This window comes from Dicentrarchus labrax, unplaced genomic scaffold, assembly GCF_905237075.1.
Source record: "Dicentrarchus labrax unplaced genomic scaffold, dlabrax2021, whole genome shotgun sequence".
Taxonomy (NCBI): Eukaryota; Metazoa; Chordata; class Actinopteri; family Moronidae; genus Dicentrarchus; species Dicentrarchus labrax.
The window spans coordinates 4856990-4873118 of record NW_026136705.1 but is presented as its reverse complement, the minus strand read 5'-3'; the positions used below and the strand labels follow the sequence as shown (position 1 = coordinate 4873118).

Sequence of the window (16129 nt, the reverse complement as noted above, 5' to 3'; positions counted from 1 at the left end):
TTTAAAATTCAAAGAAATAGCAATTAGAAACACTGCTGACAGCTTACAAGTTTATTGATGTATTTAATGATGATAAACTTAAAAAAAAAATAAAAAAACACATACTTAACTGAAACTAAACTACATACAGTACAGTATATCAAACCATTTTTAAAAAGACAGAAAGAAACTTGCATATGTAATAGGATGTGTGGTTCGATAAGAGATTGTCACACGTAATACACTGAATGCTATAAACATGTAAAGATTTTCAATCAAGAATTTAAAAGGAATGCTGACTTTAAGGCTGTACTATAACCCTGTAAAGGTACTGAGGTTCTAAGAAAATTTTTGAAATAAAAAGAAATTCTGGACATAAACACGAGATGGGAACAGTTAAAGTACTTTTCACCAAGTAGAACAGAATATTAAAGCTGCATGATGTATTTCTTTTAAATGATCTGCTATTAGATTACAAAACACTGTCTGATATTTGGATAGCACAGCTGCACAAAGATTACCTAAAAGCCACAAAACAACTGTTGTGCTGCGGGGAAGTTAGCGTCACCCTGGTTCCTTCGACAAAAAGCCAATGGGATTTTTTGGAGAAAATAAGCTCTCCTTACTGCAGCGGCCTGAGTTCGATTCTGACTCGTTGCCCTTTGTTGCATGTCATCTTCTCTCTCTCCCCACGCTTCAGCTGCCCCAAACATAACCCTAAAAACAAACAAACAAAAAAAGCATAACATCTTATAACTAAAATGTACAAGTTGAGTTAGAACAGTCTGTGTTCAGTGTACTGACATTTATTTTCACCGTCAAACTTTGTGGTCTAATTTAGTCACTTGTCAACATTTTAAAGACACATCAGATATTTCAAGTATTTCCTTACGTATTTTATGTACAAAACATGGGAATCACTTTAGCTTGCGTTAACCACATAACTTATTTTTGGCATCTAACCAAAAACCCATGCAGAAAACTTGGTTTTAGGGCTTATTCCTGCAGCACTCTATTATATAGTATTATATTTAAATTGAGTCTGTTGTATTTGCCTGTACCTGTAGCTGATCCCATTGTCACATTTGCATAAACAGGGCTCTCTTCTGGTTCCTCATTCATCCCTGTTCAGAAGGATCAAATGTAAGCTAATATAGGATAATCGCATGTACTTTATTTATGCACTTCTGGCCTACAAAAGAACCCCAGCTATTGCATGTAATTCTACATTCTGCATTAAACACAGTACTTACTTAGGTAAGATTACACTTAAGAATGTTTTTCTCAATCAAAGATTTTGGGACTTACTTAGATTAATCATTTGTCAATCCATCATTTATAGTTACCTAGAATCATCCTATTGTAGCATTTATATCTGCTCCAAAAGAAACAACATCATACTGTACCATTTTCATCTTCTTTTGGGCTTCTGATTGTTTCATAGAGAGAAACACCACCTACAAGGCAGTAAAAATCAAGCCAAAAGTCATCTTGATCAATTCAATTGAATGATAATAACAAAACATCCTCAGATTTTTTAAAAATGTGTCTTCAAAGGTACATACACACAATCAAGATTTGTTTAAATGCTAACCATGGAAAAGGTCGGAGTAGGCATTACATTCAGCTGTATTCTGGTAGACCACATGATCTGTGTTAGAGTCCTGATTGATGCTCTCAGACTGGTTTGACCTACAACATGAAGCAAATACAACACATTTAAACAAGGACATGTAATGTATTGTTGTTATGTTCAAAATGAGAGAAGAGAGTGTTCAACCAACCTGATACAGCATGAACCTGTCAAAAAAAAAGAAAAAGAAAAAAAACATTAGTTGTTACATGATTGTGTATTGTAAGTATGTTTTAGTCTATGTCATGAGATCAGAATATGTCCATGTATTTTAATAATTAAAGCATAGAAAGGTAAATGTTCTCACTCTTAGACAGTCTGTAGCGATACAACAGGAGCAGAAGAATAATGAGTACGATTCCACAAACCAGCCCAACAATCAACGGTACAGGAAATGAAGGCGTAGACACTGCTATAATAATAAATAAAAACTGTTAATAAACTTATACAGCACTTTTCTAAAACTGAATATACAAACTGTTTTAATAAAGTTAGTCATGTCACATCAAGCCACAAAAATCATGACTCTCACAACCACTGATGCAGACTTTCAGTCCCAGTCATTTATACCTAATGCAACAAGTCAGAAATAATCTGAAACTAGTATTAGTAACTAGTATTTGCCAATAAGTTTCTTTCTCAGACAGAAACACAGTTTACATGAAAGAAAATGCAGAAAATGTTTAATCATACTCACCATTAACTGACATCCAACTCTGGGCTGACACTTGTTGTGAGTATTGACACTTGTAGAAACCCTCATCTGACTTTGACACTGCAGAGATATTCAGCTCCCTTCTGGTATCATTTTGAATCAGTTTCTCATTTAGATAGAAAAACACATTGGACTTAAATGTTTGTCTTCTCAATCTGCAGCTCAGACTAACAGAATCTCCCTCAGTCACAGGATGGACAGGGCTCACCAGGATAATATCTGTTTCTGTAAAACAGTCAAAGAATATGAGGTTTCAGTCAGATAAGCTGGTTGGAAAACTTCAAAATAAGTGGAGAATGTATCACACATATTATTTGAGGGAGTGGTTGGTTTGCCTAAGAAAAACGTGTGGTTTGACTGTAGTCATAGATGAAAAGTCAATCTATTGCATTGTTTGTGGGTACAATTGTTTGTGGGCCCCAGATCCACACAGTGGATATGGGGCAGGACATATAGAGGTGAAGGAGGTTGGTACTATGGACCAAGGATAGGAAGAGATTTATAGGTGAGGGGGAGGATTTTGTATGAGATGCAGGACTTCCCTGGGAGCCAGTAGAGGTGGATGAGGGTGAGGGTGAGGGTGGGGGTGATGTGCTGCTCGGCATTAGCATGGGTGAAGACCCTGAGTTCTGCACATACTGGAGCCTGTCCAGGGCTTTGCTGGGTACCCCAGACAGGACTCCGTGGCAATAATCCAGGTGGGAGGTAAAGAAATGAAATGGGTAATGGTACCAACCTAATATATGTTGAAGAACATAATGGGATATCTGAAATAGTTTCTAAAAGAAATAGAAAATGTAAGGAAACCATACTGTGTATAGTGATATAGACAGCGTTGCTGAACTCTCCTGATCCAGACTCACACCAGTACACTGCATTACTCTGCTGGTTACTGTATATGTTGCATGTGGATCCAGTCATTGTCCCCCAGGAGGAGCAGTGTGACCAGTATCTGTTCTCAGGAAATCTCATCACTTTCCACTCAGCAGAGTTTCCCTCACAGCTCACTAAGACAGAGTCAGAGGTGAAGTGTTGCACTCTGTCAGGACTCACTGTGAGAGACGCTGATGGATGAAAATCTGAAAAACAACATGTAATAATGGATCAAACAGAGCACAGTGTTTTTAAGATTAATAATGTAAATATTCATTGCTTTTTTATTGTTGAGGATTAGTGCAAACATTGCAACACAGTGCAGTGACTTTGGTCAAACTATGATTTCCATGATTTTTTTTGAAAGCGTACTACCATTTGATTACATATAAAATGATAAATGTTCTACTTTTACTCGTAATCTTTCAACAACACAGATGGTGATTATTTCATACTATAATGTGCTGCATTGTCTCCATACACACTCAGTCTTTTTTTCTTATTGGTTGGAGTTGTCTCTGATGGGGAGCTGTTTGTTTGCCTTGTACATTAACCTGCCTGCTGACCTGTTTTATCTGTGTGTACGCCTACCTGACCACTTACCACATATTGTCTAACAAACCATGTCCTGCCTGTGCAAGTAAGAATAGGTATAAGCAGGAAGATAAGTTAAAGTATCCAAAGTACTCATTGCAGAGGCGAGTTCAGTTTCAGTAAAAATCTCATATCTCTCTTTTTGTTTTTTTTCATGATAAAGTGTGAGGACAGAAGGAAACAAGAAAATTCTGCCCAGTCCAGTATGTAACATCACCCAGTAAGGTGGAAAGCTGGAAATATTATAAAGTCACAGCAATCAATTAATTTCTTCCATTCTGGGTCATGAATGTACACAGCCAATTATTTGTTAACATATGTGTTACTTTTCAGGATACTGTATGTTGGTCACAGACAGAAAATAGATGACATAACATCTGCTTCTTGAGAGGACAGACAGAAACAAACTGACCTCCAGACCAGACGAACTTGGGTTTACTGTCCTGAGTGTAATACACTGGATCTCCTCTTCCAGCTCTGCACTTATATCCTGCTGTGTGTGTCTGTCCATGTACGATGTAGGAATCCTGTTCAGTCCCATTGCTGCTGTCAGGTAGCAGCTCAGAGCTGTAGTAGTAGTTGGATGATAGATCAGGAACAGCCTTATACCAGTAGAACCTCCATCCTGCAGATGGATGTTCAACCTCACAGTTCAGAGTTACAGAGTCTCCAGGACTCAGCCATAATGGAGACAAAGTGAGGACAGGCTGAGGTTTATCTGTTGGAAAAGGGATTTTCAGAATAACAATTTATGAATGATATTGTTAATATTAACATTGAATTTACTTTATACACAGTTTCACACCATAATTTATACACATTGTTTAATTCTGTCAAAGGAGCTCTGTTGCTGTGTTTCTGGTCTGTATCTCTACTGTTGCATATCACTTTGCTGCTCCACCACTGAAAACTACATTTGAGAAGGCAGAAACCTGTGTTTGAGGTTTGAAGAGCCAAGCTGAACATTTTCATTGTGGCTTTTCATTCTTTTATACAACTGTAAAATACATGCTATCTATTACTCAGTGATCTATCCTTTGCAGGGTCACAGGGAGCTTGATCCTGTCCAAGTTCACACTGAATAAGAGCAAGGTTACACACTGTACAGGTTATCAATCTATCAAGTGTTAACACATACAGACAACCATTCACACTAACACCTACAGGCAATGTACATTAGCCAATGAGGTGATTAATCTAAACTAACCTGTGAGTTAACTCAACCAATTGTCCAAAAGTTAGCTTCACACCCTGAACCTTCTTCCTGTGGGGGAACAGTGTTAAACTGCACCATTATTCCACCCTATAAGGTACTTGAATATTGTTTATTCATTCCTGTTTATTTCTACACTTACATTTCTATACCTGACCATGACATTTTCAGTATGAATAACAGACAGTCCAACTTACGTGATACATTCAATCTGATGACATTACTCCACTCTGTTGAGGAATATGAGTCCTTTCTACCCTTACACCTGTATCTTCCACTGTGGGACTCAGTAGCACTGTTAATCCTGTATTCACTATGTGTTGGAGGTATGTTTAATTTGTCTGGTTTCCATTCATATGTCCACTGAGTGTCTCCACCTCCCTGGATCTCACATCTTAGAGTGATCGTCTCACCACTGAATATCTGAGGCCAGTTGGGTTGAAGGGTGAAACTGGCCCTGTTGGAAACTGTTGACATCAAATACAAACAGGATTAAAAACTAACCAGATACAATGTAATTATTTTCTGATGCAATCTTTATATTAAATATGTGAATGCATGTTGGTCTATTTTCCACTAACGTTTCAAAATAAATACAAACAACTCAACAGTTAAAGAGTTAAAGAACAGTTATACTGGTGCACTTTTTTAAAAATAAACTACATAATGACCAAAATGCCCAGCAGTGTTATTAGTAGCAGCTGCTGAAGGGATAAAAGAGATATATTTTATGTAGTACACCACAGAATATCTGAGGACAGTTTGGTTGAAAGGTGGAAATGGCCCTGTTGGAAATTGTTGAGATAAAAAAATACCAAGTTAGGGTATCAGATACAAAAAAGGAGCTATTGGAGGAAAGACGTTAATTTGACATCATTGACTCTCCAAATATTGCCAACCAGACTAAAATGTGTAAATACAACAGAGAAACATTTTGTGATATGATGCTTTTTGTTAAGTGATATTAGAAATACCATGCTAGAATGTGGTATTTTCAGTAGTACAGTATATTGTACAGTATATTCTCATTGTCAGTCATTAAATGGAACCACACTTTTTCAGACAGAAATACTATAGGGATAGTACAGGAATATCAGACAGGGCTTAACATTATATACTGTGAACTGGTGTTGGGTATTTATATGAAGTAGGCATACTTTGGACAATATATTTTTGACCAATATTACTGATTAAATTATTCAGTGACTGGGGGACCACAAAGTAAACTCACTAGTCTCCTGAATGGTGACTTTATCGCTGTTCTCTGTGAAGAACAATGGATCTCCTCTTCCTCCTCTGCAGTGGTAGAGACCTCCTTGTGAGACACTGATAACTCTGTCTGGTACAACATCCCTTATGGGCTGAGCTTCAGAAGAGTCTGATGTAGGTTTGAACCAGTAGTATTTCCAGTCAGCAGAGCCCCACACAGAACAGGTCAGTGTCACAGTGCCCCCTACTGGTATGATGGTATTGTGTGCTATCAGTGTGGGTTTAGGTTTGTTCGCTGTTCAGTTTAGAGAAAAAAACAAAACAAGTAAATCACTTGCATAGAATTGCCTCAGAAAAATGTTTTTACTTCATAACATGAATATAAAAAACATCATAACAGACATCTAAACACTTATAATCATACTCTTTGAATAATATCTCATTACAGACATTGCATGTGACATATGACTCCTCCTCCATACAGTAGTTACCACATAGCTGTTAATGTATTGTTAGTGCAGTTTTTCAGTGGACACAGAATAGCTATGGTGATCATGTGATGCATGGTTCTCATACTAGAAGTCTGCAGCTAGTTGGTAAAAAAAAAAAAAAAAGGTGTCCTGTTGATGATTTCAGCACAGATTCAATGTGATTAATAATCACTTGGACAACAACTGCACAGTGCTCTGTTCTTCCCTGTGAATCATTATAATTCAACAGTGCAATGTATGCTGGTTCCTCTAAAGTTATTCTGCTTTTCACAATAAAACAAATTCTGACATAATTTCTTACTGAGCTGCCTGTAAGAGACTTCATTATAGTTGGAGGGAGAAATGTTTCCTGTTTTTTTTTTTATTGAGATGAATGAAAACATAAAAATACTTTTTTAACACTAAATATGTTTTAGTATGAATAGCAGACAGTCCAACTTACGTGATACATTCAATCTGATGACATTACTCCACTCTGTTGAGGAATATGAGTCCTTTCTGCCCTTACACCTGTATTCTCCACTGTGGGACTCAGTAGCACTGTTAATCCTGTATTCACTATGTGTTGGAGGTATGTTTAATTTGTCTGGTTTCCATTCATACGTCCACTGAGTGTCTCCACCTCCCTGGATCTCACATCTTAGAGTGATCGTCTCACCACTGAATATCTGAGGCCAGTTGGGTTGAAGGGTCAAACTGGCCCTGTTGGAAACTGTTGACATCAAATACAAACAGGATTAAAAACTAACCAGATACAATGTAATCATTTTCTGATGTAATCTTTATATTAAATATGTGAATGCATGTTGGTCTATTTTCCACTAACGTTTCAAAATAAATACAAACAACTCAACAGTTAAAGAGTTAAAGAACAGTTATACTGGTGCACTTTTTTAAAAATAAACTACATAATGACCAAAATGCCCAGCAGTGTTAATAGTAGCAGCTGCTGAAGGTATAAAAGAGATATATTTTATGTAGTACACCACAGAATATCTGAGGACAATATGGAAATGGCCCTGTTGGAAACTGTTGAGATAAAAAATACCAAGTTAGGATATCAGATACAAAAAAGGAGCTATTGGAGGAAAGATGTTAATTTGACATCATTGACTCTCCAAATATTGCCAACCAGACTAAAATGTGTAAATACAACAGAGAAACATTTTGTGATATGATGCTTTTTGTTAAGTGATATTAGAAATACCATGCTAGAATGTGGTATTTTAAGTAGTACAGTATATTGTACAGTATATTCTCATTGTCAGTCATTAAATGGCACCACACTTTTTCAGACAGAAATACTATAGGGATAGTACAGGAATATCAGACAGGGCTTAACATTATATACTGTGAACTGGTGTTGGGTATTTATATGAAGTAGGCATACTTTGGACAATATATTTTTGACCAATATTACTGATTAAATTATTCAGTGACTGGGGGACCACAAAGTAAACTCACTAGTCTCCTGAATGGTGACTTTATCGCTGTTCTCTGTGAAGAAAAGTGGATCTCCTCTTCCTCCTCTGCAGTGGTAGAGACCTCCTTGTGAGACACTGATAACTCTGTCTGGTACACCATCCCTTATGAGCTGAGCTTCAGAAGAGTCTGATGTATGTTTGAACCAGTAGTATTTCCAGTCAGGAGAGCCCCTCACAGAACAGGTCAGTGTCACAGTGCCCCCTACTGGTATGATGGTATTGTGTGCTATCAGTGTGGGTTTAGGTTTGTTCGCTGTTCAGTTTAGAGAAAAAAACAAAACAAGTAAATCACTTGCATAGAATTGCCTCAGAAAAATGTTTTTACTTCATAACATGAATATAAAAAACATCATAACAGACATCTAAACACTTATAATCATACTCTTTGAATAATATCTCATTACAGACATTGCATGTGACATATGACTCCTCCTCCATACAGTAGTTACCACATAGCTGTTAATGTATTGTTAGTGCAGTTTTTCAGTGGACACAGAATAGCTATGGTGATCATGTGATGCATGGTTCTCATACTAGAAGTCTGCAGCTAGTTGGTAAAAAAAAAAAAAAGGTGTCCTGTTGATGATTTCAGCACAGATTCAATGTGATTAATAATCACTTGGACAACAACTGCACAGTGCTCTGTTCTTCCCTGTGAATCATTATAATTCAACAGTGCAATGTATGCTGGTTCCTCTAAAGTTATTCTGCTTTTCACAATAAAACAAATTCTGACATAATTTCTTACTGAGCTGCCTGTAAGAGACTTCATTATAGTTGGAGGGAGAAATGTTTCCTGTTTTTTTTTTTTATTGAGATGAATGAAAACATAAAAATACTTTTTTAACACAAAATATGTTTTAGTATGAATAGCAGACAGTCCAACTTACGTGATACATTCAATCTGATGACATTACTCCACTCTGTTGAGGAATATGAGTCCTTTCTGCCCTTACATCTGTATTCTCCACTGTGGGACTCAGTAGCACTGTTAATCCTGTATTCACTGTGTCTTGGAGGTATGTTTAATTTGTCTGGTTTCCATTCATACGTCCACTGAGTGTCTCCACCTCCCTGGATCTCACATCTTAGAGTGATCGTCTCACCACTGAATATCTGAGGCCAGTTGGGTTGAAGGGTCAAACTGGCCCTGTTGGAAACTGTTGACATCAAATACAAACAGGATTAAAAACTAACCAGATACAATGTAATCATTTTCTGATGTAATCTTTATATTAAATATGTGAATGCATGTTGGTCTATTTTCCATCAACATTTAAAAAATCATACAAACAACTCAACAGTTAAAGAACAACAGTTATACTGGTGCCTTGGTTTGGTTGAAAGGTGAAAAAGGGCCCTGGCCCTAGTTGGTGATAAAAGGTGCCCTGTTGGTGAGTTCAGGACAGATTTAGTGTGATTTATCAATCACTTGGACAACAACTGCATTGTTCTTCCCTGTGAATCATTATAATTTAACAGTACAATGTGTTAGCTCTAAAGTTATAAAAACACAATCGACTCTTACTGAGCTGCCTGCAAAAAGACTTCATTATAGTTGGAGGGAGAAATGTTTCTTGTTATTGTATTGAGATGAATGAATAAAAACTTTTTTCACGCTAAAACATTTTTAGTGTGAATAACAGACAGTCCAACTTATGTGATACATTCAGTGTGATGATGCATTCAGTACAGACTTGACCCCAGCAATATGGAAGAATATTTTGTTGTAAGTCTATTGCATTATGGCTAAGATGATTTGGTTTGTGAAACTGCAATAAAAGGTTTCAATAAAAGGAACAAGTCAGCACATTTTTATTTAACCTTAAGATTTAAAGATTGTGAAATTTAAAATCTAATTCTCTAATTCCAGCAATAAGCAAGCAAGCTATTGTGTCTGTACATAAATAAAATATAGGATAATGCATTCTCACCATGTTAAACAATATAATTTGTTTTTTAAACCTTTCTTAGAGGAGTAAGAGGTACTGGGCTAACATCATTTATTCATTAAACTTATTCTTTTTCTTCTAACAGTGGCTTTCTTCCACAACTTAGGCATTGTTTAAGAACATTAAGAGTGAATGTTTTATTCCAGAGCGAATTAATAAACTCACCAGTTTCCTGAATGGTGACTGGATCACTACCAGGTGTGAGGAAAGTTGGTTCATGTCTCCATCCTCTGCAGGTGTATCTGCCTCCAACTGAGATAACTGTGTGTGAGTCATCACGGTTTTCAGTCTGAAGAGAAGTTTTTCCAGAAGTGTCTGACGTCTGTCTGAACCATTGATATTTGAGGCCAGCAGGATCCTCCACAGAGCATGTCAGTGTCACACTGCCCCCTGGTGGTATGATTGTCCTGTCTGCTGTCAGTGTGACCTGACGTTTATCTGCTGTTTAGTTTAGAGGAACAAGAAAACAAGGAATTTACTGTAATGGATATGCATTAAAAATGTATTTATGTAAACAATGATTTTGTCAGATACACTCTTTTCCTACAGCAAGCAAGCTTTATTTTGAAAGTGTAACCGGACGTTGCATATTTATTACTGCTGAAGTGAAATGGGACACTACCATGGTGGTGTATTACAGTCTTTAGCATGATACCACAGTGGCAAAAAAGGAGCTGCAAACAACAATAGAGAATATAGAATATAATATATAAGAATATAATAGAAGTCATCCATCCTGTTTAAAAACTAGAATAAAACAAGACAATCCATCTCAGCTACTGTAAAATATTCAGCAGAACGGCGTTTAATGTCAAGAGTCTACAAATACTGCATTCAGCTATCATGTGGTTTATCTGATTACAGATATTTATCAATAAAACTGAACAGCATAAATGAATCAACATCAACTCCTCTATTGTGTCTGTACACACACTGAAGAAGGTCAAACAAATAGTCCATTCTCACCATGATAGGAATTTCTTTTTTTTTCAAGAGTTACTGGGCTAACATCATTTATTAATTTATTAAGCAGATTAATAAACTCACCAGTTTCCTGAATGGTGACTGCATCACTTTCAGGTGTGAGGACTTCTGGTTCCCTTCTCCATCCTCTGCAGGTGTATCTGCCTCCATGTGTGATAACTGTGTGTGAGTCATCAAGGTTTTCAGTCTGAAGAGAAGTTTTTCCAGAAGTGTCTGACGTCTGTCTGAACCATTGATATTTGAGGCCAGCAGGATCCTCCACAGAGCATGTCAGTGTCACACTGCCCCCAGTGGTATGATTGTCCTGTCTGCTGTCAGTGTGACCTGACGTCTACGTCCTGTTTAGTTTAGAGAAACAATAAAACAAAGAATTTACTGTAATGGACTACTACTACTGTACTGTAATTTTATGCATTAAAAGTATGTTCACATTTGAGGGGTGGCAGAGATAACAACGGAACTGTGTTTCAATGCAAAACAAACTTTCTAGGGGATAAGTGTATTTTGGTCATTGGATTTTCCTTTCAGAAACGGGTATTAAAAAACAGAAAACGAGTGGTTATTTGATTTTCGTTTTAAAATACAAAAATTAAAATTGAAATACATATATAGTAAGCTCAAATATAAGAAAATCTGGAATCTGGAAGTATAAATATGGGACTTTTATTCTTCAATTTCTCCAAATTGGTACAGTAAAAATGCTTGATATTAAGTATACTTGTAGTCTTAGATGTGTAGAAGTCAAATATACCAATATAGCCAGGAATTATTGAGCAAAGTGTTTTTACAGTAGCTCAAATATATGAAAATACCACTTGGAGGTACACATATGGACTTTTATTGTTGAATTTCTCCAAATTGGTACAGTAAAAATGCTTGATATTAAGTATGTTTGTACTCTCATATGTGTAAAAGTCAAATACACCATCAGTAGCCAGGAAACACTGAGCAATATGTTTTTACAGTACCTCAAATATGGTCAAATATGCAATCTCTGGAGGCATAAATATGAGACTTTTATTTTGGCATTTCTCCACACTGGTGCAGTAAAGATACTTGATATAAAGTTTTTTTTTATTCATCAGGGGCACACAACACTTTAATGTAACATATTTTAATTTACGGCTCTAAATACCTTTATTTTGAAAACCGGAAGTAAATACGCTGTTTCTCCGCATTTACCATAATGCTGAGAATACTTGTACACTCTAAATTTAAGTGCGGCTGATTTGACCACGGAGATCGGACTCACGGCTGGATTGACCGCAGTCTACTAGTCTACTGTTTCTTCTCCACAGCACCGTCCTGTAAATGACAACATCCGGTCTCAGAATATGAAACAACAGGCCTTTTTTCCGTTTCTGTTTTCTAGTGATTTTATTTTTTGTTATATGAAATAGAAAATGAAAATCGAATCATTTTTTAAATTTCGCTCATCCCTTTCTGACCATGAAAAAGAAAAACGCCTTGTATTTCAATTTTAATTTTTGTATTTTAAAACGAAAATCAAATAACCACTCGTTTTCTGTTTTTTAATACCCGTTTCTGAAAGGAAAATTCAATGACCAAAACATACACGGACCATACACGGACCCCTACCTTGCTTATTGGTTTTTTGAGTGATGAATACTAGCATTTTCTTTCCCGACTGAAGACAGTGAAATGCCGCTCAGTTTGATCTTACATTATTTTGTGACCTATTTTTTGCATTCTGGTACAGAATCTTAAACAACAATATATATATATATTTAATCACAGATTGACAGCAACTTACCTTCCACTTTCATTTGTCTCGATTCAGATTCTGCCCCATCATCAAACTGACACTTGTAAGTGCCCCTATCTGAAACTGACACTGGATAAATGGTTATTTCTCCTATGTTGTGAGAGTAATATTCTCTGTCCATTTGAAGAGGTGATCCATCTTTGAAAAATGTAGTTTTCATCTCATTTTTTGGAGTACTACGACGCTTACAGCTCAAAGTCACCAAGTCTCCTTTAAACAAAGTAAATGCAGGCAATTGAAGGATTACATCATCACCTGTAACAAAGGTAGAGAGCTTTATTAATCTCAATCAAATGAACATATACTCCATCTGACAACATACCTTTTAAAGCTGGAAAAGCTCGGGAAGGCTGCTAAATAATGCTCCAAAGTTAGGCAACATTTTGGCAATGGGAAAACTGCAATGTTCAAAGCGATCCCTTGACCTCTGACCTCAAGATATCTGAATTAAAATTGGTTTTGTGGGTACCCACCTTTGCAGACATACCCACTTTATTCTAATCCCATGCAGTTTTGGGGAAAAAAAGCATGCCAGTTGTTTGCTTGTGATCTAAAAATGCGGACCATAAAAAATAATCGAACAAAAATTAAAAGAGGAAATGACTCGAAAGATGAGACATAAATCAGTGCCCCACTTGTGCCACTCCAGTCACAAAAGTCTGGAAGCGCCCTTTCTCCTCACCCTATACACCTTTGCGTTGTGTCTTTGGCTTTCTTTTCATTGTTTTAACAGCACAGCCTTTATACAGTACATGTGATTATGAACTGTATGGATCATCCACTCCCCCCACTATTGACTCTACAGATTCCTCCCATCCATGTGTTTGTATTTGATTATTTTGTTGTAATAAATTCTTTATTATTTAGTTTACCCACATGTCTTCCGTTTTTGTTGATGAGCCAGGCTGTAACAATACATAGAGGATAATTTTACAGTGCACACTGTCGCACTTCTTATGTGCATATTATTTTCCTTCTGTGATAGTTGGCGATTTAAACATAAGTTCAGGTTATAAATGTCTACTGAGCTTCATGCCACATGCTTTCCGAGAAAAACTGTTCAGAACCTAAAAATAATATTGAGTTTATATACCATATAAGCCAAGTGTCAAACAGGATGATGATATCATTGTTGCTGCTAAACTTGGTGTGAGTGAGTGTGACAGACCTTTGTAACTGACTGTATCACCTGTTTACCTCTTCCACATATCCTCAGCAATCTCATAATATTCATTAATAATATAAATTGTTCTGTCCTGTTTATATGATCAGATGAATGTGTGAAAATAAAAAGGTAACAGATTCTTCAGTAAATATAATTCAATTCAATTCAATTCAATTCAATTTTATTTGCCTAGCGCCAATTCATAACAGAAGTTATCTGAGGACACTTTTTAAATAGAGCAGGTCTAGACCGAACTCCTTATAACATTATTTACAGAGACCCAACAGTATCACGATGAGCAAGCACTTGGCGACGGCTGCAAGGAAAAACTGCCTGTTAGGAGGCAGAAACCTAGGACAGACCCCTCGGCTCTCGGTGGGTGGTCGTCTGCCTCGACCGCCCACCTAGAGTATACAGTTTGACTTGAGGGTCACTACAGCATCAGATCTCCCGAAATAAATATGCATACAAAACTACTATGGCATTAGTCTAGTCATTTCATAATTTGATATGTGGAGTAAAATGATGCAAACCTGGGGCACGAAAAGTGGAGTGATCAAGAGTGATAAATAAAAGATAAATAATGAGTGAATATATATTTTAAAAAAAGAAATGTTTAGTCACCTTCAGCATGTCCGCAGAGGAGTGTGTTCAGCACTAAAATAAAGATTAAATTCATCAGACAGTAATAGAAGACATTTAAAATCCAGCTGGAGTTTCACGAGTGGCAACTGTTGTTCAGTCAATCAACAGTATCAGACTTTTTTGTGACAATATTCTGTGAGTTACTAAAGACACAACACTTTAACACTCAAAATAAAATATATAAAATAAAATAAGCAAAATGAACATGTTGATAAAAAAAAAACAAGAGAAATCAGAAAGTCACTGATGTACTCACAGAATAACCCCAGCACACAGAGCAAAGTGTGCCCCATCTTCACATCCAGCACCGACACTGTCGCTCTGCTGCTCTGCTTCTGAGGGGAATGTTTCTACTTTGCCATAATAATAATAATTCAGCAGAGAGAGCAAAATTTTTCTTCACCTCCTCCTACTGAATAAAACCAACAACAACTGCAATGGCTTTGACTGCAAAATATTTATTTATGTTTAGACTTTATACTTCCTGCCCTCTAAAAATATATATTTACGTCTCTGTTGTGCAAAGGTTTCTTCCTGGTCCCTAAAACAAAGTTATATATATAAAGATATATTTAATCACATGCACATTTGCACGATTACAATGTGTAGCTTTGTGTAGTCCATTCTGTATGTCTGTGTGTATGTCTTATGCTCTCGATAGTACATTTAAACACACACAAAAACACAGTTTCTCTGACCAAATTAACTCTAAAATATTACCAAGAGCTGTTTCCTATTTGACTTTAGAATTAAGATTGTTCATCCCCGGCTGCAGGACTAAGAATGGAGAGAGGATTTTTGTGTCCAGGACATAGTGGGCCACGTGTGTGTGCGCGCATGTGCGTGTAGGAACAACCCTACCTGTGATGACGACTACCGACCAATGGCCTCAACTTCTTTCGTCTTTCTTCTTTGGTAATGAAAAGCTTTGAGAGGCTTGTCCTTTCCCAGCTACAGAAAGAGGTGAACATGCACACTGATACCCTCCAGTTTGCATACAATTAAGGGGGGGCTTGATTATGCTGTTCTGACACTGCTGCACAGGGCCTATACCTTCCTTGAGAAGCCTAAGACTTGCAGACCAGGAACACCCCACAAGAGCTGCAGATTTGGAGATGCTCTGACCCAGTCGTCCAGCCATCGCAACGTGGCTCCTTGTCAAAGGACACACATCAACTTGGAGGACAAAATGCTGCCTAATATATATCCCACCCACTGACAGGTGCAATGGTAACAAGATAATAATGTGTTATTCGTTTCACCTGTCAGTGCTCATAATGTTGATCGGTGTAAATCCCAGTAAAAAATAAGAAAATCATTATAAATTGAACTGATGGTTTGTAGTATGTCTGACTTTAGGGGGCGCTGCACCCCCCTCAGGAACACTACTATCCATGTCCATGTCT

The 16129-nt window shown here is 36.9% G+C and overlaps 1 protein-coding gene across 1 annotated transcript; it reads right to left on the bottom strand.

Annotated features, from left to right (window-relative positions):
• Nucleotides 1-100: 100 nt before the first annotated feature.
• LOC127364351 (Fc receptor-like protein 5) lies at nucleotides 101-15059 on the bottom strand. Its single transcript, XM_051401805.1, has 16 exons — nucleotides 14980-15059; nucleotides 14703-14735; nucleotides 9082-9351; nucleotides 8172-8444; nucleotides 7150-7419; nucleotides 6239-6511; nucleotides 5205-5474; nucleotides 4207-4512; nucleotides 3140-3406; nucleotides 2310-2552; nucleotides 1920-2024; nucleotides 1764-1779; nucleotides 1574-1671; nucleotides 1386-1436; nucleotides 1041-1103; nucleotides 101-696 (listed from the first exon to the last, which is right to left on the bottom strand). Exons 1-16 carry the CDS (start codon nucleotides 15014-15016, stop codon nucleotides 602-604), a joined length of 2670 nt encoding a protein of 889 aa, XP_051257765.1. The 5' UTR covers nucleotides 15017-15059; the 3' UTR covers nucleotides 101-601.
• Nucleotides 15060-16129: the final 1070 nt, after the last annotated feature.